This window comes from Leptinotarsa decemlineata, unplaced genomic scaffold, assembly GCF_025532065.1.
Source record: "Leptinotarsa decemlineata unplaced genomic scaffold, Ldec_3_MD MMD2_tig00026328_RagTag_RagTag, whole genome shotgun sequence".
Classification (NCBI taxonomy): Eukaryota; Metazoa; Arthropoda; class Insecta; order Coleoptera; family Chrysomelidae; genus Leptinotarsa; species Leptinotarsa decemlineata.
The window spans coordinates 11,181,000-11,204,764 of NW_027412688.1; the positions used below are offsets into that span (position 1 = coordinate 11,181,000).

General features: G+C 34.7%; 1 protein-coding gene across 1 annotated transcript in view; it reads left to right on the top strand.

Annotated features, from left to right (window-relative positions):
* The window catches only part of Flo1 (flotillin-1), a 44,067-nt gene that overhangs the window by 6,004 nt on the left and 14,298 nt on the right, over window positions 1–23,765 (top strand). The window contains exon 2 of the mRNA XM_074182385.1: window positions 10,170–10,245. Within this exon, the coding sequence (XP_074038486.1) occupies window positions 10,170–10,245 (76 nt within the window). The remainder of the gene's footprint in view (window positions 1–10,169; window positions 10,246–23,765) is intronic.

The following is a 23,765-nucleotide window of genomic DNA, read 5'->3' on the forward strand; positions in this document are numbered from 1 at the left end:
TGTTTTAGTGCATTTTTTCAAACGAATTGAGTTAAAAATAATTAAAAATTAATTTAAAAATATTATGCGCTATGAAAATTGTAAATTTCAATCTATCAAGAGAGTAGATTTTACATTTACTGATCCTTGGGACATACCAAATAACGCGGGCTTAATGCACAGATAAATGCACACTTTAATTATAAAATATAAAAATATAATTGAAATATAATTAACTATAATTGATATAATTAACTTACTTGATAGTGTGTCATAGTGTGATTTTGCTTTCTTTGCAGGAGGCTGCTAACTTTCACTTTCTGAATTATTACTGTCAGACAGTGATTTATTTAGTAAAACAAAGGTTTTGTATACTGTAGTAAACACAACTGTATACACTATAGGTTTCCGAGCTCGGTATGGTGAGAGAGTCGCACAGTCGCTTGTGCATGGCGACCCGTCGCCACGGCATGCATCGCCAGGCCAGCAATCGGTTTTACGTGCGGCTGTAAATGTTTCACATCAAAAAATATTCTAGAAGTTTATTCGATATTTTCAGTTTTTAGTTACTACTGGTCTATCGTCACTCACTTGTTTCTTAAATATTATAATTATGAACCAATGTTCAGTATTTTTTGTAGAAATCAACGAGATGAACGAAACTCTTGTCTCGACAATTTTTACCATTTTCTGTCGTTTCATGTTTTCAATGTTTTCAATATTTTCCTCAGTTATCAAAACAGTGATTTGAATTTTTTTGTAGAACTGATTAATTTTCATAAAATTGTCGATATACATTTTTTCGACATCTCCAGTGGCTTCGGAGGTGCTATACCAGAAAGTTTTTCGGAAAAGTTACGGCAAAATGACTTTCCTATATTCCTCATAATCTAATGGGATCTGCATCAATCACTTGAAAAATGTAAGTCGCTGAAGACGGAAACTGAGGGGCTCATCATAGCCTGCCAGGATGGTGTTTTCAACACGTTAGTCTGCCGCAGTCGCGTGATGGGTATAGAGGTTCCTGACACCAGGTGCAGGGCCTGCCGCGAGACAACTGAGACTCATGTATTTACTGTCAGAATCCAGCATATGCGATCACATTCTGTATCCATCGACATAATGCGGACTTATAAGAGTGCTTCATTACCACCTGCGTAATATGGCATTTCAAATTTTGTGTTGTTACAATGAATAATCGATTTCAATTCGAATTTTCTGTAGTGCTTGATAATGTGTTTGTTTCAAGGAAGTGTAGTCATTATATCAATAATTATTAAATATTTGAATAACAACTCACTAGAATACTTTTCTGACCAACGTCTTCAGTGCAATCGGGATGGAGCCCAGCTCCGTTACCCTTTCGGCTGATTTTTGTCGAAGAAGGACAAATGGGTTCATGACTGACGGAATGGCGGTATGAAGTCCTCAGACATCAGTACCGCCCTTCACGGGATACCCCTACCTGGCTGGGGTGGGATGGATGAAAAAGCTATTCGTCCGTTAACGGGGGACGTGAGGGCCTCATTCGACAGAGTGTCGGGGCCTTCTATATCGGGAGAGGTCGTCTACAGCATAGTCTATAGCTTCCCTAACTAACGGATTGTCGTGAGTTTCCGCACTTTCAAAAACTCGCCGATTCCTCGACTGAATGGACTGCCGAATGGAAGGCAGCTGCAAATCTCTGCGGATGGCTTCGAACCAAGGAGCATTCACAATCATCCTCATTAGTTTGTTTTGCAATACCTCCAGAATGGAGATATTAGATTTCGCCGCTTGTCCCCAGACGCCTGAAGCATACATGATGACAGGCTTGAACATCGTGTTATAGATGGTAATCTTGTTTTTCAGACTTATTTTTGATTTTCTATTGATCAGAGGGTACAGACTTGCAATCCGATCCTCGATCCTAGTTTTGACGTACATGATGTGCGGGTTCCAAGTGAGCATACGGTCTATTAGAAGGCCGAGGTACTTTACCCGCGCCAGTCAATCTCCCTTCCAGAGATTCTCACTTTTCTGGCCGGAGAAGATAGCAATCTTCCCATGGTTATCGCCTGAGTCTTGTCCGGGTTCACTCGGATCTTCCAATCAAGGTCGTCCAATGCACGTTGCATGTAGACGACGCCGAGCTCTCGACCCATGGAAGACGAGAGAAGAGCCGTGTCATCAGAAATATCTTCACACGCTCGGGCCTTGGAAGGTCGCTGGTGCAAAGAGAATACAGCGTCGGAGAGAGCACAGCCCCCTGTGGCATTCCAGTGAGGATCTCTCTGTTATCAGACAGAGAGCCCTCTACTATAACCTGAAAAGTTCTGTCTTTCAGGAAAGACCCAATCTACCGGATCAGGCCCCGGGGCAGGTCGAACACGTTCAATTTGTGCAGAAGGCCTTCGTGCCAAACACGGTCGAAGGCCTTCGAGATGTCTAGTAACACATTATGCACTTTCTTATTGTTGTTAAGCTCATGGATGGTGTTTTAGACCAGCCTTAGAGCCTGTAACTCAATGGAGTGTTCTCTCCTGAAGCCAAATTGTTCATCAGGCAGAACATTTCGGTCCTCAACTTCTTCGTTGAGCCTTTGGAGAACAACTCTTTCAGCCAGCTTAGCCGCCGACGAGAGTAAACTGATCGGGCGATAATTCTGTGTGAACAGCGGTTTTTGGCCCTGTTTTGGGATCATGACGACGATTGCATGCTTCCACCTTCTGGAGAAGTGTCTGAGGACCAACGAACTGTTTATTATGTTCAGCAGGCATTCGACACAGTTGACTAGAATACTTTCTGAGTCTAAATAAAATAAGTGAAGCAGAAAAAATAAACTCCTGTTTCATCTTTTAAGATTGAAGTCGTTTACACAAATTAAATATGAAAAATTTATTGAAAATTAATGCAAAGGGAATTTTTTGTTTTTCCTGTTTGAAAAGAGCGAAAGAGCATTAATAGCTATTAAGATATGAGTGTTAAAAGTAAGGTTTTACTTTGTGAATGAACAAAATAAAACTTCAACGAAAGTCATTTTTTGTGGAGGAAAAAACAGTTTTTTATCGACTTTTTTTTGGGTATTTGTTACCTTCCACAATCTGAAAAATATAAAAATTATAATGGAGAACTTTATACAAGTGTAGAGGGGCAAACTTCTTAGTTTACCCCGATTAGTTACTGCGTAAAAATCAAAGTATTTTTCACAAAAAAAATCTTCTATTTATCAGTAATTTCATATTTCAAAACTTCTTTGACATCTTCTTTTACTTGAAAATTGAATAATTATGTTTTGTTTACTGCTATTTGGTTAAAAAAAATCGTCTTAAAATACTTTTAACACTTAGTGTTAAAAATATTTTTCAACAGGCTACTTTGTAAACATCATCTTTCAATACTCTTGACAACCATTAAAAATGTCACTTTTAATGACAGTTGTACAAAAAGGTTATGTACCCTATAAAATAATAATTCGATGAGTACAAAACCGTTCTCTAACACATGATGAGTTTTCATATCCGGAATGGATAAATGGTACTATCAACCTCAAGAGAAATTTATAATGATTACGAACATATTACGAATAAAATTAAAAGGACCATATAGCAGGCAACGATCTGTAATCGAAAGTAATCTGTAATCTCTGAAATAAAATCATAATTGCAAATTAATTACTGTAGAGAGTTGATCATTATTCAGAAGTATTTTTCTGTAAGAAATGAAACTCTATAAAAATCACAGGGAATCATAAAAGAGTATTGGATGTGATCGTATAAGCACAAGTTCATTAGAAAAATTTTCTGGAAAATATATTTTGTTTGATGTGGACAATTAATCTCAAACTGTTTAAATAGTTTTCTGATGGCAAAATGTTTTAAAATAAAATTTTCCATCAAAAAGGTGGTGTATTCATACCAAAGACAACCTTCAAATATCGCAACTGGTGTTAGCTAAGAATTAATTAGGGTTCAGTTTGGATGTTCTCCTGTTCGACATAAAAATAAAGAATAATTCATCACTAGCCAACATTAATGTGACGCTAGACATAAAAAAATTAATCTAATGCAACCAATAAAAAAATCTATCACACAACGAAGTTTAATTTTTTAGGACATTTTCATCTTAAGTTGTTCTCATGTCAGACTTATGCATTTGGGGTGTAAAGAAAAATTCAACAAACTGAAATTTTTCCATCACTTATCTTGATTATTTCATTTTATTAAACTTTTATTTCATTTATTACATTGTATGTAATATTTATTTGATTGTAAATAATTGGCACTTAACTTATTGTTCAATCCGTTATCAATTTATTTTTATTTCAGGTCACAATAATTTGTTTTCTTTACAAATTAGTTTTATTACAATTTCTGTTTTTCATTTTTGCTCAGTTTTTTCTTTTTTGACATCATTTCTGTTTTAACTAATTCAATTGAGTATTTCGGCCTGGAATTTTATAGTTTTTGTCAATAAATTCAACATTTAATTAATTTTTCATGTGTTCTTCTTTAAATTTCGAATCTGTTGCTGGTTTAGACAATGAAAGTGCGAACTTGTAACATAGATTTGTAACATAGACTTGTAACATAGACTGTAACATAGACTGTAACATATACACTCCTATAATAGACTCGTCAGTTTTTTTATAAATTTTAGATCATTAATGAATAACGTAAAATTTTTCAAAAGTTTATCAAAATATTTTTTGATAAACTTTTCTGACATGATCTTTTAAGGTATTTCCATAAGAAGAGCTCTAAGAGGAAAACCTTCTTTAAACCCATTTTGTGAATCGGGAGATTTTTACATATGTGTAACTTTTGAAAAATCAAGATACATTTTTTTCTCCAACGAAACTTTATTCTTTGAAGTGCTCAGGTAACCGTAATTTATTCAAATTTTCAAATTGATAGGTAATTCTTTAAAAAATATTTCATGTGATATAAATTCTTTAACGGCGATCCATGCCTTAACGGGAGCGTTATTTTCGGCGATACATTAAAATTATAAATAATAGTGGTAGAATGTTCACAATAGTGATATCCTCAATTTGAATTGAAATTTAGTTTTTGAGTTATTCACGATAAACAAAGTACTTTCTTGTTTCGTCCTAATTTGTTAATAACATTTTTTGTGTGCTGTAAAATCATCAAGATACATTTTTCTAGACGTCATTGTGACGTCTAGAAGTCTATTGTCTATTGTGAAGTAGTCTAATATAAATCCTTATCAAATTAAATACGTTAATTATCATAAGCATTTTATACACATTATAATTTCCCACCATACAATGAATAATAATATTTTAGGAGTTATCATGAAATTGAACGCGCGATAAAATAAATTCAAGCGGTCTAACACACAAATGAGACACGAGTGATGAAGAAAAGTTGCAGTTGCGATGATTCTATTTTACGTAGTGAATAATAATAATAATAATAAATTTAATAATCCTTAAAATATTCACATGATATAGGTTATGTCATAAAATACAACACAGGAAACAGTGAAAACAATAAATAAGTAAAATCTACGTGTTACATTATTCATTTCATTGTAGGGCAATAATCTGAAACATTGTAAAAACATGACTCTACTAAGTGTGATTTCAATTTGGCCTTAAATTTCATGAAATTTTGTTCACCCTTAATGCTGATAGGAAGACAATTATAAAATTTAATGCCTTAATGCCAGTAAAATTTCGATATTTCTCGTACAACGTGCTGGTATGTTTTGGGATCCTGAGTAGGTTACCGTTTCTAGTAGGGTACTGGTGCATGTCTGAATTCAGTTTGAATTTGTCAATATTTTGTTTAACATATAATATATATATATATATATATATATATATATATATATATATATATATATATATAAATCGATGGAAGTGTAAGAATTCTACTCTTTCTAAAGTGATTATTATATGTTTCATTATGTAGAAGATTGTGTATGAGTCGTATAATTTTTTTGCAATATAAATACTCTAGAAGCATCGACTGCATTCCCCCAAAGCAATACGTTGTAGGAGATATGACAATGAGCTATGGCATAGTAAACACTTAGTAATTGTTCTGCAGAAAGAATATTCTTTAGCTGTAGAATCGCATAGTAACTACTACGTAATTTTTTAATAACATAATTAATGTGGGTCTTCCAGCTCACGTCTTCATCGAGATATACTCCCAAAAACTTTGTATGTTCTGAAAACTCAATATTGGGAGAGGTGTTCAGTGGCTCATAGGCCGTCACTCTATTGGAAAATTGAGTACATACCGTTTTTTCGCAGTTGATAATTAAAGAATTCCTACGACACCAGTACGTGAATTCTTCAGTCAAAATTTGTAGTTTATCTTCCAGTTCTTTGAGAGAGTTGGCCTCCGTAGCTATTGTCGTGTCATCCGCATATAGAATGATATTGTTGGAACTTACTTGACGTGGCATGTCATTTATATAGCACAGGAAAATCAACGGTCCCAATATGGAACCCTGAGGAACACCTAGTTCCATTTCTTTTAGAGAAGATTTACATCCTGCGATATTCACTAATATTTTTCTATGTTTTAAATATGAGGACAGCCATGACAAGAAATTACCACGGAATCCAATACTCTCCGATTTAGATAAAGTAACATTTATATTTATTGAATCAAAAGCCTTTGATAGATTGACGAAAAGTGCGCCCACGTACTTTTTTTAGTCCAGCGAGGAATATATGAAATTGGAAAGTGAAACAGCCGCACTCTTCGTCGATCTACCTGACAGGAAACCATTCTGGTGATCAGAAATAATTTTATATTTATCCAGAAAGGAAAGCATTTTACTATGGATACATTTCTCAACAATTTTGCTGATGACTGACAGCACCGTAATGGGTCTGTAATTGTCAACTAGATGGGGGTCACCCTTTTTAAATAGGGGTAACAACACCGATTTTTAAATATTCCTGAAAGACTCCTGATTCAATTGATACGTTTATCAAATGAGCTAATGGCTCGGCTATACATAGCCCAATACTTTTAATTACTCTGGTGAAAATGCAATCAACGCCCATGGAATTTACATTTTTGAGAGAACGTATTATTTCAAGACTAGACACTGGAAGAAAATTTTCTATATACGTTGATGTGAAATTTTCAAAATTCAAATTCGTGAAATGCGTTTTTATTGCCTTCTTTACTGAAGTTGCAAAATGTTCAGCAAAGACTGTGGCAATTTCCTGTTTTTTATTGAAAATTTTTTCTGCAACACTGATTTCATTTAATTGATTTGGTTTTGATTGGGTCTCTAAGTTTTTGTTGACAGTTTTCTATATATATATTTCTGTTTTTTTGTTCACTTTGAAAGTTGAGATCGCATTTTTATTTTATGTTCTCGTTCGGTAGATACATATGTAGGTTCCTACCTATTTCAAAATTGAAAATGGCAGATGTTTGGGTGGATGAGAAAAAAAAATGTAGGCATAGATGTTTTGCTACCCGGATTAGGTAGTACCAGTTAGTCTTGTGGTCACTCCTGAATAGTATGAAGAATTGGAATCGGAATACATCAACTCTATACTGGGTGCCTGGATGTCATAAATCGTAGACAACAAAAAACTGATGAGTGGGCTATTCAGGGATCATCAACTCCATATAAAGGCCCTGAACCAGCTGTGGGGTTACTGAGATCTTTGGTATGAAATCAGACTGGGAAGTAGGTCAATAAGGAAAATACATAAGTATAATTTGAAATCTCTGGTGTGAAATTAATCTATTGAAAACATACAGAGTACTGGAAAAATACACCTGAGAATGCATACGGAAAAACCGTTTGGAAATCCGCTCTAAACAATTACAGGGCTACTAAATGACCTTTGTTTATTTAGTGAACACCTGAACAAAATAGGAATATTTAACGAATGTAATCACCCGTTGACATTAATCGAGTCCCAGGCGCTTTGTTGTTTGGGTCGGAGCTTTCCTGCTCTGATAAGGGGTAATACCTCGAAACCGGTCTGTAGGTGAGGAATTTCCACATTCCTCCGTTCCCCCAAGGAAAAAATTGTCATGCATCCTAGGGTATATATGAAATTTCATTCTCCGATTGCGATAGAACATATGTAGGCCAGACCGACAGAGTGTGACAAGTAGAATACATGAACATCAACTTGTTGTTCGAAAATCAGACCCATCCTCCGCCCTGTCCAAACATCATCAAGAGACAGGAAACAACATAGACTTTGCGAACACTAAGACCATCGACACAATGAAAACACTACAAGCTCGGATAATTCGCGAAGCCATCGAAATCGAAAAGCGATATTCCTGCCTGAACAAACGTGATGACGGTCAGAGACTTCCAAGTACCTGGAAACCTCCAAATTTCCCGATGCTCACTCCCCCACCAAGACGTCCGGTGATGGTAATCACCCGAAACCTCGCCACCACATTTCCACTTAGCTCCCGCCGTTATAAATACCACAGAACACCGTTCGATACCTCAGTTCAATCTAAGGAGTAGGCAGATTGAGACCTTAGAGAGAACTCATGACGAGACCTGGGGAGTAGGCAGATTGAGGACCCCTCGTCAAGTCACATCAATTTCTTAAAAATGGCTCCAAAATGGCTCCGCGTCGAAGACGCGGTTCAACCCGAACTCAACGACAACATACTACTGACCGCGGAAACCTATTTGAACACAGACACATACACATACATGTATATATGTGAATATCCAGCGTGGTATTAGTCGGGGAAGTAGTTGTTTTTGGCAGGCATTTACCAGAACCTACTGTGTAGGTAGTTGGGAGAGTTGAATGTTTCGACATTTCATTTTGAAATATTTATTTTCTTATATTAAATAATGCAAGTTTTTGAATTGAAGGGGTTATATTTTTTAGGAGTGATTAATTTTTGGATTTTTGTTTTTGGCTTTCTACTACTCCATCTCGATACAAAAAAAGATGAGGGAATCTTCCATAGAAAGGAAGGAAGTAATCAATTTGAAAATAAGTAACTCTATACATGGATGTGTAGATCATGCAAAGAAGTAACTTTCAGACACAAACTGAAAGAAAGTCCTCCTGAAACATCTACTTTCATATAAACATTGAATTACACGAAAGAAAAAAAAACTTTCGAAACAAATACTTCTATATGAACACTGAATTATACAGAAGATGATTTTCTTTACTCAGTTTTTATTTCAAACATTCGTTGTGGAATAAAATCAGTTCTACTTTAAATGAATGGTAATAAATTGCACTTACATGGAACATTGTCATCCTCACTGGTATACATCGATGTTTCGCCGTAAGACACTTGCCCTAAGGCTCTTCAGTACCAAATTGGATAACATTATAGAAACTACACACAATTCATTCATGAATTACGATTTCTCAATGTCACGGAATAAGCTTGATCTGCTTATGTCATCGATGACATCGTAATGACATTCATTCACCTATTTGATTCAATCCCAGCCAAGAGAAACCTTATTTGAATTGAAGGGGTTATATTTTTAGGAGTGATTAATTTTTAATAATTAAATTAATAAAGTTTTTATTTTCTCAAAATTGAAAATTCCATATTTAAAAATTCAAAATGTAAAAAAGTTTGAAATAAAAAATAAACCAAGTGAAACCTACATCAAAATGTAATATGTTTTTAGATGTTTCGACTTTGAAGTTATATTTTGCTAGAAAAATTACAAAAGAAATTAATATGGCCATATGGGTTTACCAGGGTTTGGGAACATGTGATGTCGCAGAATTTTCGTGACGATTATGGCCGTTTTGGAACGAGATTTTTGAAGTAGTAAGTAGTAAGTCAAAAATATTTTAAATATTTTTGGCCATATTAGGTATGTACACATGTATGAAACTTTTCCAAAAATCCCAACGTCCCTATTACACTTCGTCATTCCACTTCTCATAACTTTTCACCTAACTGTCCATCAGTGAATTCTATCTTTCTCGAAATTGAATCAGCATGAAATATTTAAAATTACCGATACGAAAAATCAACAATTCGACCGGTTCTCGTGGCTGCCGGCTCTTTCGTTTCGTTCAAAACAACTACTCGCACTAACGAACCAATTAACTGGTCGGGGATGCAATTCATCAGCTTCAAATACCCCAATTAGTAATACAACCAATCGGACAACGTGTGGGATCGGGTGATGGCACTTAGCACTTGTTTCATTACTTTATGCAATTCCTTTTGTTTCAGGATGTTGTTACAGCAAACCACTTCTGGTGCCCGGAGGAAGAGCTTTCATCTGGCCCACAATTCAAAGGATACAAAGGTTTGCATAATTATCTCTGTACTAGGGAATTTGTTTGAAGTATGTTCAAGGCATACCGATTTGATATTTTGGTTAGATGTTGTAAACAAAGCATGCAAAGTATCTTAACGTGGTTTAAAAGGCGCGCTTGGAGCGTTCACTTTTTTTTTCGGTAAAAAAAATTGTTGGGTCAACGAAAGAATATAATGAAGAATTTTGCTTATATTTTATATAGTTGATAAAGCACGACCATGACAAATGCATTGAATTATAATAATTATATTGTGACTTAAATTCTTCATAAACCGATCGATGATAGCCATCAGTACCCAACTTGTTTCTTACATTTTAGTTTATTTTATATACCTCCATCTTTTTCGTTATTTCTTATCAACTCTTTCCGTTTCTATCTTCAATATTTTTCCCGTAATGCGTTTCTATCTCTATGGAGATGTGCCATAGTTACAGTGTTGTCAAAAAATCAAATCCAGAAAATTTCAAAGATCTACAGTACATTACCTACGATGTCCAAAATAATTATAGTCCAGTCAATTTAGACATTCGAAGCTACCTAAATTCCCTCCAAGCGGAAAATCAATAAAATTGTTTAAAATATGATTGAAAATAAAATTTGAAAGTTCCCCATCTTTCCCCTGCATGGAAAAAAATTTTTCAAGGTCAAAAGTAAAAAAAAAAAGAGTTTTTCACGATTTTCAGCAAAACGGTTTTATCATAAAAATACTTCAGATACTCCAGAAAATTTCAAAGATCTACAGTACATTACCTACGATGTCCAAAATATTTATAGTCCAGTCAATTTAGACATTCGAAGCTACCTAAATTTCCACCAAGCGGAAAATCAATAAGATTGTTTAAAATATGTTAAGGTCAAAAGTAAAAAAAAAAAGAGTTTTTCACGATTTTCAGCAAAACGGTAAGTTTTATCATAAAAATACTTCAGATACTCCAGAAAATTTCAAAGATCTACAGTACATTACCTACGATGTCCCAAATATTTATAGTCCAGTCAATTTAGACATTCGAAGCTACCTAAATTCCCACCAAGCGGAAAATCAATAAGATTGTTTAAAATATGATTAAAAATAAAATTTGAAAGTTCCCCATCTTTCCCCTGCATGGAAAAAAATTATTCAAGGTCAAAAGTAAAAAAAAAAGAGTTTTTCACGATTTTCAGCAAAACGGTAACTTTTATCATAAAAATACTTCAGACAAAAATCTTCAGATCATAAAATTATCTACAAAAAATGTATCAATACTTTTTTCCTACGAGCCACCGTTTTTGAGATATAACAATTCAAAAAGTTGTAAAAGTTGTATTCGTCATAATATGCACACGATTCCACGTCAAATTCTTCTTCTTGTTCTTCTTCTTGATCTTCTTGTTCTTGTTAGTCTTGTTATTCTTGTTTTTATTCTTCTTCATCATCATCCTGAGTACATGTAAATTGCGTTAATAGCGATGTATCGCATGTCGCCTCGTTTGAATCAAACGGATCCTACACTGTTGGTGATTTAATATTAGAGCACGACCCGTCTTGACAATGTGTACATGCCAGAGAACAAAACAGCCGGCTTTTTTGCAACCACATTTAGTACTGCACTGCTTTTTGGAGTTACAAAAATTGTGTTCAGTAGTTTTTCCGGCGCAGGAGGAAGTAAAGTTTGGACTGGTTCTAATGAATTGTTGACCAACTTCCAACCCCAGTCTTTGGGGTCTAGCTGATAACCAAGCCACACTTCAACTTGGTAATATAACCGAAAAAGATGTTGATGAGCAGCCACGCACACAATTGAACAAACAGGGCGTATAAATTAAGGGACTGGGTTTCATTTTACATGTTATTCTTATAGTTATAACTTATGTATATTTTATATTAAAGTGTAAGTTACAATGACCGATAGAAAAATATTTTAATATGTATTACAACCACAGAGATGTATATAAGTGGCGTACTCATGAATATTATGACGATTACAACTTTTACAACTTTTTGAATCGTTATATCTCAAAAACGGTGGCTTGTAGGAAAAAAAGTATTGATACATTTTTTGTAGATGATTTTATGGCCGAAAATTTTTGTCTGAAGTATTTTCATGATAAAACTTACCGTTTTACTGAAAATCGCGAAAAACTCATTTTTTTGACTTTTGACCTTGAATAAATTTTTTTCCATAGAGGGGAAAGATGGGGCACTTTTAAATTTTATTTTCAATCATATTTTAAACAATCTTTCTGATTTTCAGTTTGGTGGGAATTTAGGTAGTAGCTTCACTCTTGTTTTTTTTTCTAATTTGACCAGACTATTATAAAACTAATAAATAAGCAAATAAAAGCACGACTTGATGATCACATACTCCTTCCCATCATACAGTCTGGTTTCCGAAAATGTCACAGTTGCGCTTCGGCACTTCTCCATGTAATGGATGATATAATGAAAAATACAGACACGGGCAAATGCAATAATTTAATTATGTTCGATTTTAACCGTGAATTTCATACAATCAACCATGATATCTTATTATCAATTCTGATACATCTTGGTATGACTGAAAGCACAGTATTAATTCTTGTTTCATATTTGACGGAAAGGCGGCAAACGAAACGTATTGACCCAAACTACCCTGATAACCTATTATTGAAATCAGATGTACCACAAGGATCTATCCTTGGGCCTGTTCTCTTTTTGCTTTATACAAGTCAAATTATCAAACATATGAAATATTGTCCAATGCATCTTTATGCAGACGATAATCAAATTTGCCATTCATTTGATCCTAATGACTATGTTGATGCATGTAAACGCATCAATATTGGCCACAATGCATTTGTAATTTCATCTTCAAACCACGGTCTACAAATTAATGCTAGTAAGTCAAATATTCTAGTCTTTGGTCCAAAAAATAATATAAATTTGTTAAAAACTCTGGTGGAAATTAGAATTGGACAAGATAAACTTGAAGTGGTTGATTATGCTAAAAAGCTAGGAGTAATTATGGATGAGAATCATTGTTTTAAAAAGCATGTGATTGAACCAATTCGCAGAGCATACGGATGTTTGAAATTAATTCTCAGTAGAAGACAACATTTATCAAGAAAAAGCAAATCAATGCTTTGCCACAGCTTGGTTTTGTCCAGTTTCAATTTCGTAGATTGTCTGTATGGTCCAAAACTCACATTTTTTTTTTATAAAAAAAAAGTATAAAATTCTTGTTTGAGATTGATTTTCGGTATTCCTAAATATATAACCGGATGAAGCTCCACTCTGCAAAATTATATCATGGTATAATTAAAACTAAAACACCAGATTATCTCTATAATAAAACTAAATTCTGAACTGATATACATACATTGAACTTGAGGTTTAACACCCCCATTGCATAAAACAACAATATGAAAGATCTCACAGTTATAATATCTCGATAATTAATAATGAAATTCCGAAAAGTTTGAAAGGTTTGAAAAGAATCTTGATATTGAGTGGAAGAGCAGCTCAATTGTATTATTAAACAATATTTCCATATATTCAAAATAAAAACGAGCTCCGCCTACTATGCCAATAATTACTCACTGAAGTTGAAAAAAAATTACTAATGATGTAAAAGTCGCTATTATTATTATCATTATTATTATTATTAATGACTAATTATAACCTTCGCACTCTATAAATTGGACTATATTGACTTTTTTCGTAAGTTTATTTCATTCATGAAGTGAAATAACAGCGTCTTTGTCAATAATTGACCTAGCAGCTGGCGACTCATTAAAAATAGGAAAAGTAGGTTGTTTGTTATTGCACTAACTCTATAAAATAATGATCCTATACATATGTATCTCAGAATCATAAGCCGAAACACTTCTAAACTATAAACAATAATAGAAAGAGAAACACGAAACAGGTGACGTGATGATTCTGTTCTTTTTACATGATTTATAACAGTTGGGCTGAAAAGTTCGTAGGCTAACATAAAAAAATACTATAACAAATAACAACAAAAAATACTATTTTTGATGAAATTTGATTTTATTATTCAGTATAGTTGCCTTCGAGGACGATACAAATATTATAGCGGACATACAATTTTTCGATACCATCTTTATTTATTTACCTTTTCATCGGCGCTAAATTTCTTTCTAGCAAGCATTCTTTTGAGGTCTGAGAACAGGAAAAAGTCACTGGGGGCCACATCTGGAGAATACGGTGGATACGGAAGCAATTCGAAGCCCAATTCTTGCAATTTTGCCATCGTTGTCATCGATTTGTGACACGGTGCGTTGTCTTGATGAAACAGCACTTCATTTTTCTACATATGGGGTCGTTTTCCGCGATTTTGTTCTTCGAACGCTCCAGTAACGGTATGTAACAGTCGCTGTTGATGGTTTTTCCTTTTCAAAATAGTCGATGAATATTATGCCATACGCATCCCAAAATACTGATACCATAACCTTGCCAGCCGATTGTTGCGTCTTATCACGCTTTTGAGTCGGTTCACCACTCAGATGACGATGATCGTTTTGATTCTGGTGTGGAATGATGAAACCGCTTCATACACTGCTTAGAATTATCAATTCATTGTTGTTTTTGGTCGATTGTAAAATCGCGTGGCACCCACTTTATACATAGCTTTTGCATACCCAAATATTCACGCACGATAGCCCCAGTTATCTAGATCAACTTCACTTTGCGGTCATCTTTTCGTCATGTTTTCATAGGAAACTGCCTCTTTGGCTCGTCCACTGCGTGCATCGTCATCGTTGCTCATTTCACCTCGTTCAAACTCAGCAAACCACTTCTCAACGGTTGATTTTCCTGGTGCTATGACCGAATAATGTTCACCAAGCCAGGCCTTGGTTTCAACAGTATTTTTTCTGCCAAAAAAGCAATGTTTCAGTAACACACAAAAATCCTTTTCATCCATTTTCTTCAAACTAACAAAAATTGCTTCACTCACAAACTGATAATCGGACGTCTGTGAAATTTGTACACATGTATTTTGAAGGTTTGGGTTAACTAATAATCATATAGATTCAATACAGTACACAGAGTCAGATGCTACAAATGAGCAGACATTCAAAATGCATTTTGTCCAAATTGCATAATTTTCAGGAATCGGCAAAGTTCACTATGAGGAAACTGATAAGTTTTCGTGAGATTCAAGGAACCGACAAATTTGCAAAAAATATGACCTCCAATATTAACTTGATGCCAAAAATCGCCTTTTGTTATTCAACCCAAAAATTTTAATAACGAATGAGCCTAAATGCTCGTTGATTGTCCATATCGGACAAAACGCATTTTGTTTGGGAACTCAAGGGACTTAATGCTTGATAATGTTTGATAGTAAAACAAGCAATTTCAAAAACTTATTCTTTTTTCAGGCATGTAATTAAAAAAAATAACAATTTCTTTAACAGTACTTCTTCAGAAGGAATGAACTCAAAACCTTGAACCTATAATTTCATCTCAGCATCATCTTCTTGACATTGACATAGTTCTCGCTGCTCAGAATCACCATCATCTTCATCATCCACATCTTCGTCTCCAGGAATATCTTCAACATTTTTGGGTAAAATTGAAGCAAGCCATGACAATTCTGGATCATTCCTCCAATTCTCACCAGCCAATTCTATCAATAATTTATTTAGGCTCTTTATTTTCTTCCTTTTTATTTCCCTACCAAGCGGTATTGGTGACAGCACGATACTTTCAAATTCGTATTTTTTCGAACAATCATCATTTCTATAAAACTGCTCAGTTTTTATTCCTACACCTACATTTCTCAGTCTTTTGATGAAGATTCTCTTTGCCTCGCTGATTCCTGAAACTTTTTTCAAACATGTCAATGCTTTTTTGAAATCATAAATAGCTGCCCATTCTACTCCTAATTTACGTACTTCTCCGATTTTAGAATAAAGCTCCCAGTATTTATCTGGAGATTTTATCATACTTTGTGCTCTTATCAATTTTTCGGCTCTGCCAAATACGCGATCAGCAGGTAGGTACGAATGCCCACGAACTGGAAAACACATTCTAATGGACTGTAACGTTAGAGGAGCATGTCTTTGAAGCCAAATCATACACATGTGAACAATATGACTATTTTTATTTTGGCCACCGCATCCATCTGAGTATAGTCGCAGTTCCTTTACGTGGTCCGGAAATGCCATTTTTGAAAAGAAATCAAACAATGCAGATCCTACTTCGATGGATCCACGACCGGCTTGAGTCTCTAGCCAGGAATAGAAAATGGGTGCTCTGCTCGAAATGTCAGTGATGCAGAAAGAATATAAAGATACTTGTTGTGCATAAAAAGCATCTCCTATTGGCACTTAAGGTAGTACCTGCACTTGCTGTAGGTCAAAGCAAAAAGAAAGACTATCTTCTGATTCTTCTTTCATCATCTTGTAAAATTGCTTGCTCCTCAATCTATGAACCCTCAGATCGGTCATTATGTTCGTCTTTTTTTGTGGCTCGTTACACAAACTTAACTGTCTTCGATGACGCAAGCAAAAGCCACAAACATCGGAGGCTGGAGAACCAAAACCTATGTTAAATTTGTCATTGAATATGCGACTAAAAAATTTGTAATTGACTTGGTAGTTTGGTTCTACAGAATTGTTGTACGATTTCCTGAGACTAGCAATGTTATACTCGGAAGGTAAGTAAATTCTTCGGGATTTACCGCGTCCATAGTGACTTACTGTGCCCTTTAAATTTTTGATAAATTCAATGACTTTCAATTTTTTCGAAGTAGTTTTATGTGAGCGGTGGTCACCACCCCTGTTTTCTAATATACCAACACCAGTTTTCATTTTTTTGCAATACTTTGGACACGCCGATGGCTTACTCCAAATACATTAAGAAACATTTTCTGACAAACGTCTCGCTTTCCTGAACTAGTCCATATTTTATGCTTAATAGTCATACTATGATGCTTCTCGTTCTGTCATTTCCTGCTTCTGTTTCTTTTGGGTGTAGACACTTGGAGAAGATGGGAAATTTTGGTATCTTGTTTCACTTTATCTGGTTGTTTATAGAATTTCGCTCGACGAACACGCGAAGTTCTTGAAGCGAAATATTACATGATTCATGATTGCAGGGATATGTAAACATATCCAAATTGGAGTCAAAATAAGAATACCTGAAGAAATCAAAAGTTCAAAACATAACCTCTAAGTAGTTATTAATAATTTACCTTATTTGTTTATTTCGCTCTCTTAGTGGAATTTTTCCCTCTTTTACGACTTCCGCGATCACTATCACCTACTACATGTTCACATTCCATTGTCTCAGATCATCAAACAGTATAATAGCAATAATAATTGTGTACTATTTGCCAAAGTACATTCAGAATGCATTAAGTCCGCAGCGCAACAACAAAGGCGTTTTGAAAGTCTATGCGTAGTGGACAAAATGCACTTCGAATGTCCAATCAATCTTCACTGGGATTTCATATGGGACTGAACGCCTTTTGAATGTTCATGGTTGTGTTAAAATATGCGCCTTAGTTTGAAGAATAGATCGCCATCTCCATTTCAAAAGCTGAAGTATTGGACAAAACGCATTTTGAATGTCTGCTCCTCAAATGCAATACGCATATATACACACGACTCACAAACCAAAGAAGGCTCAAGATGTGGAGTGTACCCCAGATCACCAAGCCTAATGATTAAGTGGGGAATGGAAAAAAAATACCAGCGTGGTTCAAACATAACTGGCTGGTTTCTCAATCGCCACAAAAGAAATAACCAGGAAAGGAATTTCTGGCAAAAACATAACAATCTGCACTGACAGCAGACAAGCCCTATTAGCCTTAAACAGACAACGTGTTACGTTAGGGCTATTACTGGAGTGCCACCAAGATATAGCCAAAGCCTCGGTAGATAATAACATCCTGAGGTGGGTTAAAGGGCACGACAGGAGTAAAGGTAATCGCATTGCCGACTCTTTAGCCAAGGAAGCGGCTGGACTAAGAATTTTAGGACCCAGTGGCACCTACGGCCTGATGACTTCGCCAAAGAAATATCTGGCGATGACCAGGAAAAATCTACGCTTAACGGTAGGATATCTGACTGGCCACTGTCAACTAAGGAAACACCTCTATAATATGGGGCTAGTGGGCACACCTCTATGCAGGATGTGTGAGTAATCGTCAATAAGAGTGTGTGTTCGGCGAGTCTTGGACTACACCTGCCGATATAAGGAAGATGTCCCCTAGTGACCTGTCCACCTTCTTGGAAAGGACAGGATGGACGATGACCTAGGAGGACAACTCCTCGAGAGGATGTACAGTAGGTCATATGTGGTCTTAGTGCTGTGGGCCTACACTCAACCTCCCCACTCTACAGATACAGATACTAGTAACGCAATCTGTATGTTAGCCTATGAACTTGTCAGCCCATCTAGTAACGCTGAACTATTCATAAACGCTGAAAAATTGTGAAATTATTTTTCTGTCGCCCAGTATATTTTAATATTGTACTATATACATACAGTGCATTTCTTTAATGTCCCCCTCCTTTTTATTTTTTGAACGGGTCAACTCAAAAAATTCAACTTTGAGACAATGAAATTAATGCATGAAAACTTTATTTTGAAGTGAAATTGACAGATGAAACTTTCATGATGGCGACTGGGTGCCATCTGGTTAAAAAAATTAAATGGAAAGGGGGGTCTTGTGACACATCATTTTGAAGCTCCCGACGAACTGTTGTTGGAAACTACTGTTGACCCTCCTTTCCAGACATCAGATACATTCAAGAAACTTTTAGTTTTAATAATAATTTTGACATTTCGGATCATAACAGCACTATCTATGAACGATCCTTCACGTATCATGCTGTGAAAATGTATAATTCATTCAGTGGGTCCTCCGCCACGTAAAATAAAGACCATTCATCATTATCATTATTATTATTATTATTATTAATAAATTTATATTTTTGGACTCAGAATTTTCTCCTGTTTTATATATTGCTGTTAACAGCCGTCATACTGATTTTGTTCGTATAAAATTTAACCTGTCACCCGTACTTTTATAACTAATAACGTGCTAGTAGTAGTGCTAGTTAGAAGTGCTAATGAACTAGATTACTGCGTCACGGTGCTAAAATCATAACTCTTTTGGCTTTGCAGTAGTTGGGTAAACATTCAAAGTTCTACGAGTACAATTTTGTTTTTCAAATTTCACTTTCATACCCTTCGAATCTATTTGTACAACTCATTCATAAATTTTATGATTTATGTATGAAAAGAAACTGGGAAAACATTCTTTTTGCTAAGAAAGTATTCTTTCATATTCAACTGGTTTTTTAATCTAATGTAAGATTTTTATTGCAAATATATATATATTTTCCGAAATAGACTAATATCTCATACATATTTTGGAAAAACTGAAGTTGAAAAAATTGATTGCCGCGCTTTTCGTTAAAAAATTCAGCTGTAGGATTGGTGTATCCCCTTTTCCGAAACAAACCCCAGATCCCCCCCTGGATTATTACTAACAATGTTGAAATAACAAATGATATTTTCTCAGCAGATTTCTAAACCCCCGACAAGTAACTGTTGATTGATTTTTTAAAATATGTGAATGATTTCAGGACAGAAATATCTCTGGACTAACTCGATAAAGTTTTTTTCTCACGAAATAGAGTAGGTAAAAAATGAAACAAAGACACATTAGCGAAGTCATCGTAGCAGATATCCTAGTAATTTGTCCTTCCTGAGTATGATGTCAATGCCTCGAAAGGTCATTATCATTGACTAAGCTGGAGTATTACTTATTCCTTTTTATTATTATTTCTTGATTATTATTCATTAACCCATTCTGGTGTAAAATGTTCGAAGCTGCATTGCAACAAGACGAGATATTATTCAATTTTCTACCGACCAACTGATAGATGCACACTACTGTTCAAGGATCGGACTAAGCAAATGGTATAGGTTTAAAAAACCCACTTGGCTATTTGGAAGCCATTAGACTTGTCTCTTTTTTTCCAAGTCTTCGGAAAACTGTGCAGCTTCATAGCTGTTCTCTTCTCTTTTCACGAGTTTGAGCAAAAGTAATGTGAATATATAAACCTTTTACATACAGTGTGTCAATTTCAGCCCCTATAGAAAATCTAAAGATATGCAAATACACCTCAAACTCATTTTTCAGGGGGACTTTTCGTAGTCTAGTAGTTGAGTGATACCTCATTTCAAAGGTCGTTCAGCTAGCTTTTGGATAATATCACATACTTGACCTTTTTTGTTAGCATTCCGCGCGAAATCTGGTGAAAACTGTAAAGAAGTTTAGGTATCAAAAACACCTGGTGATATTATTTTGATGAATTGAAACTGAAGTCGTTTTAAGTAACGGTGAATGTTTAAAGTATTTTTACTTCTAGTTTCCAACAGAATAATAGAAAAGCGTCATATTCCCTCAAAAATTATTATTAGAAAGAATGTAATTTTCCTAGTACTTGTATGGTAGTCACGAATGACAAGTTAGTTGTCAAAAAGTAAAGAAATAAACGTCAATTATGAATTTGGTTGTTTTTTGATTGACGACTTGTTTATTTTGTGGAAATTCACGTTTACTGAGGATACACCATAAAAACACACTTTTGTCTTTTTTTCACGATAGTTAGTTTTGAAAATGGTGTAATGACCTAAACTAGTCAACAAATATAGAACTATCGTGAAAAATAGACAAAAGTGTGGTTTTATAGTGTATCATCGGTATTAATTTGGTCGTTCTACCTATTTTGCCACATTTCACAAGTTGAACTCAATTCACAAAGATAAAGCATTCTTGTATTTTTTGTTAAAGTATTTTTTGTCATTCACGAGACCAGTTCTGGTTACCAAAATTACCTTACTATAAAATTAGTTTAGAGAGTTAGAGGTTGTGCGTTTACTAAATAATTTTCAACAATGCTATTCACATTTCAACAAAGAACTCAAATTATTATTTATGAAAAATATCGTATATGCGTAAAAAGATCGCCAAAAATGTTCAATGAAAGCAGCGTAAAATAAATTTTAGGAACCTTTACTGCAGAAATCTCCTCACCACTTCGCTTTGAGTAACGCCACGTAGGAATGTCTCATAAAACAGTAAAAAGTTCACTAAATTCAAATAAATGTCACCAGTATAGAATGAAAATTATTCAACATATTCATGACGATCAATTTCGACAAAAGAATTGAATTTTGCGATACGATGACAAATTTTATAAATGGAAACCATAATAGTTTGCGAAATATTTGCTTTACTGATGAGGGTACGTTTTTTCTCAATGTAAGTCAAGTAAACAGAGAATATGAACGTTTGGACTGGTATCTAACTAGAGGGGCTACTTCTTTCTGCTAGTTTGGAAAATCAAATTGATGCGGCTGGTAACATCGTAGGTATTCACTTTCAACAAGTTGGAGCTCCTCCACACTACTTATTTTGAGTGGCTAAATGATGAATTCCCTATCAGATGGATTGCTCGAAGAGGAGCAGTAGAATGGCCACCACGATTACTCGACTTATCCCCTCTAGAGTGGTACATCGTAAATGATTTTTAACAATAGACTCATTAGTCTACGTAGAAATTTTTATGTGTAATGAACTGCTCATATGTATATGTTCACATTCATAAATGTGAAAGGTATAACTGGGACCTCTGGCGGAGACAATATTCAAAACAAAAACTGCTCCCAAACACCAGAACTGCAACACTATTAGTGACTCACGAGTGTGTTCATGTGTACTGAAACTGACGTTTTTCTTGCTATTGTACTGTTGAGAAGATGATGAAATAGTAGAATACATACTGTGTGAAAGCTATTTTCCGGGTTTTTACATATTATCTCATTCGAAGATACAGTAATGCTTGATAAAACTCGAGAGGCAATAGAAATTCAAAAACAGGGTTAATTTCAATAGAAAAGAAAAGGCAACGAACATCAATAAAATATGGATACCTGTCCTTACAGATACATAATTTAGTAAAATCTTTTAACATTTTCAGCATCCAGTATTTGATTCTCTGATACGAGTATAACTCCGAACCTGTACACAATTATATCAATCTAATCTAGAACTGATTACAATTTATTTCTATTAGATTACATGGTAAAGAGCGAGAGAAAATATATTTACTCGCGGTATAATGGAAGGCCATTTCGACTCACTATGGAATTATGACGCAATAATAGATGTGTCTTCCTATTTACAAGAATTATAAATGTTTTCTTACCGGATGGCACCGCAGAACTATGGGATAAACATCCGCATTTATATTATTGATTCGGTGAGCTATCATTTCACTTTTCTTGAGGAAGGACTTCAGTTCGTTGTCTTATAATGACTTTTTCCGGTAACCTTGAAGCACGATGTTGTGCACTGACGGAAAATTTCTATAGGCCATTAAAAAAAATTCTTTGTGCCAAAAGGATTTTTGCATGAAATGGACGTTCAATCAATCACACAATCCACTTACTATCACCATACACGAAATATAATCTTACAACTAAAGAGACTATAAAATGAATCAGATATTTGCCATAAATATAATCCTCATTAAAAATAAAGTTCCATGCAACTCTTTAAATACTAAAAATTTATTGTTAATATATATTTTTTTGCGAAATCAATCCATTTGTAATAAACGTTTACATCTCAATATTGAATATGACTAATTTTTCACTACATGTCAAAATGCATTAACCGTTGCTGTAACTACTGCTATGGTCGTTGCAAAGGACTTTATTTGGTCAATTCATCTCAGTATGGATATCTTATCAAATATATACAGGGCGTTCCAACGTAAACTTGACCCCCCTGTAAGTCAGAAAGGGACGTGTAATCGAAAATTTCAAAGAACGCGTCAATTTTTATTTCTAGGGGGACCAATTCTGATATGGAATCATACCCGAAAATTCACCCTCCTGCGGTCAGCAACTACCCTTCCAATTTTTTTCAATGGCATGGGGGGTAGAGGGATACATCATTTGAAAGGTATTTTGTATTACTTCTGTAATTTTTTTCGAAATTGGTTCATTCGTTATTGAGAAATTAAATGTTGAACGTTTTATTCAAGAAAAAACAGAAAGTTTTCTGTCGCCCATTTTATTGAGGAAATCCACAAAAGTAATATCAATGGTAACACAATCAACGGGGATAAAGTGTTCAAAATGACCTCCATCTAGTTCCATACAATGATACAGTCTGCTTTCGAAAGCATTCCTTACATTATTGAAGAGAGTCAGAAATCGGCATTCCTGAACAATTCTCTGTCGCAGGTCTTCTAGATTTGTAGAATTTATTTAATTAGTAGTACACATTTTGAAATGAAGGACACTGTTAGTTTTTTCTGCACTGGTAGTTTTTGTTGAATCTAGTTGTCGCAGAATAAAAAGTAGATAGTTGGCCACTGTCACTTCTTCACGAATTATTATTCAGTCATCCTTGTTCTACTGAAGAAAGAATAGAAATTGTTGCAACCTATTATCGAAATAACGAATGTTCTAAAGTTGCTGCAAGAATTT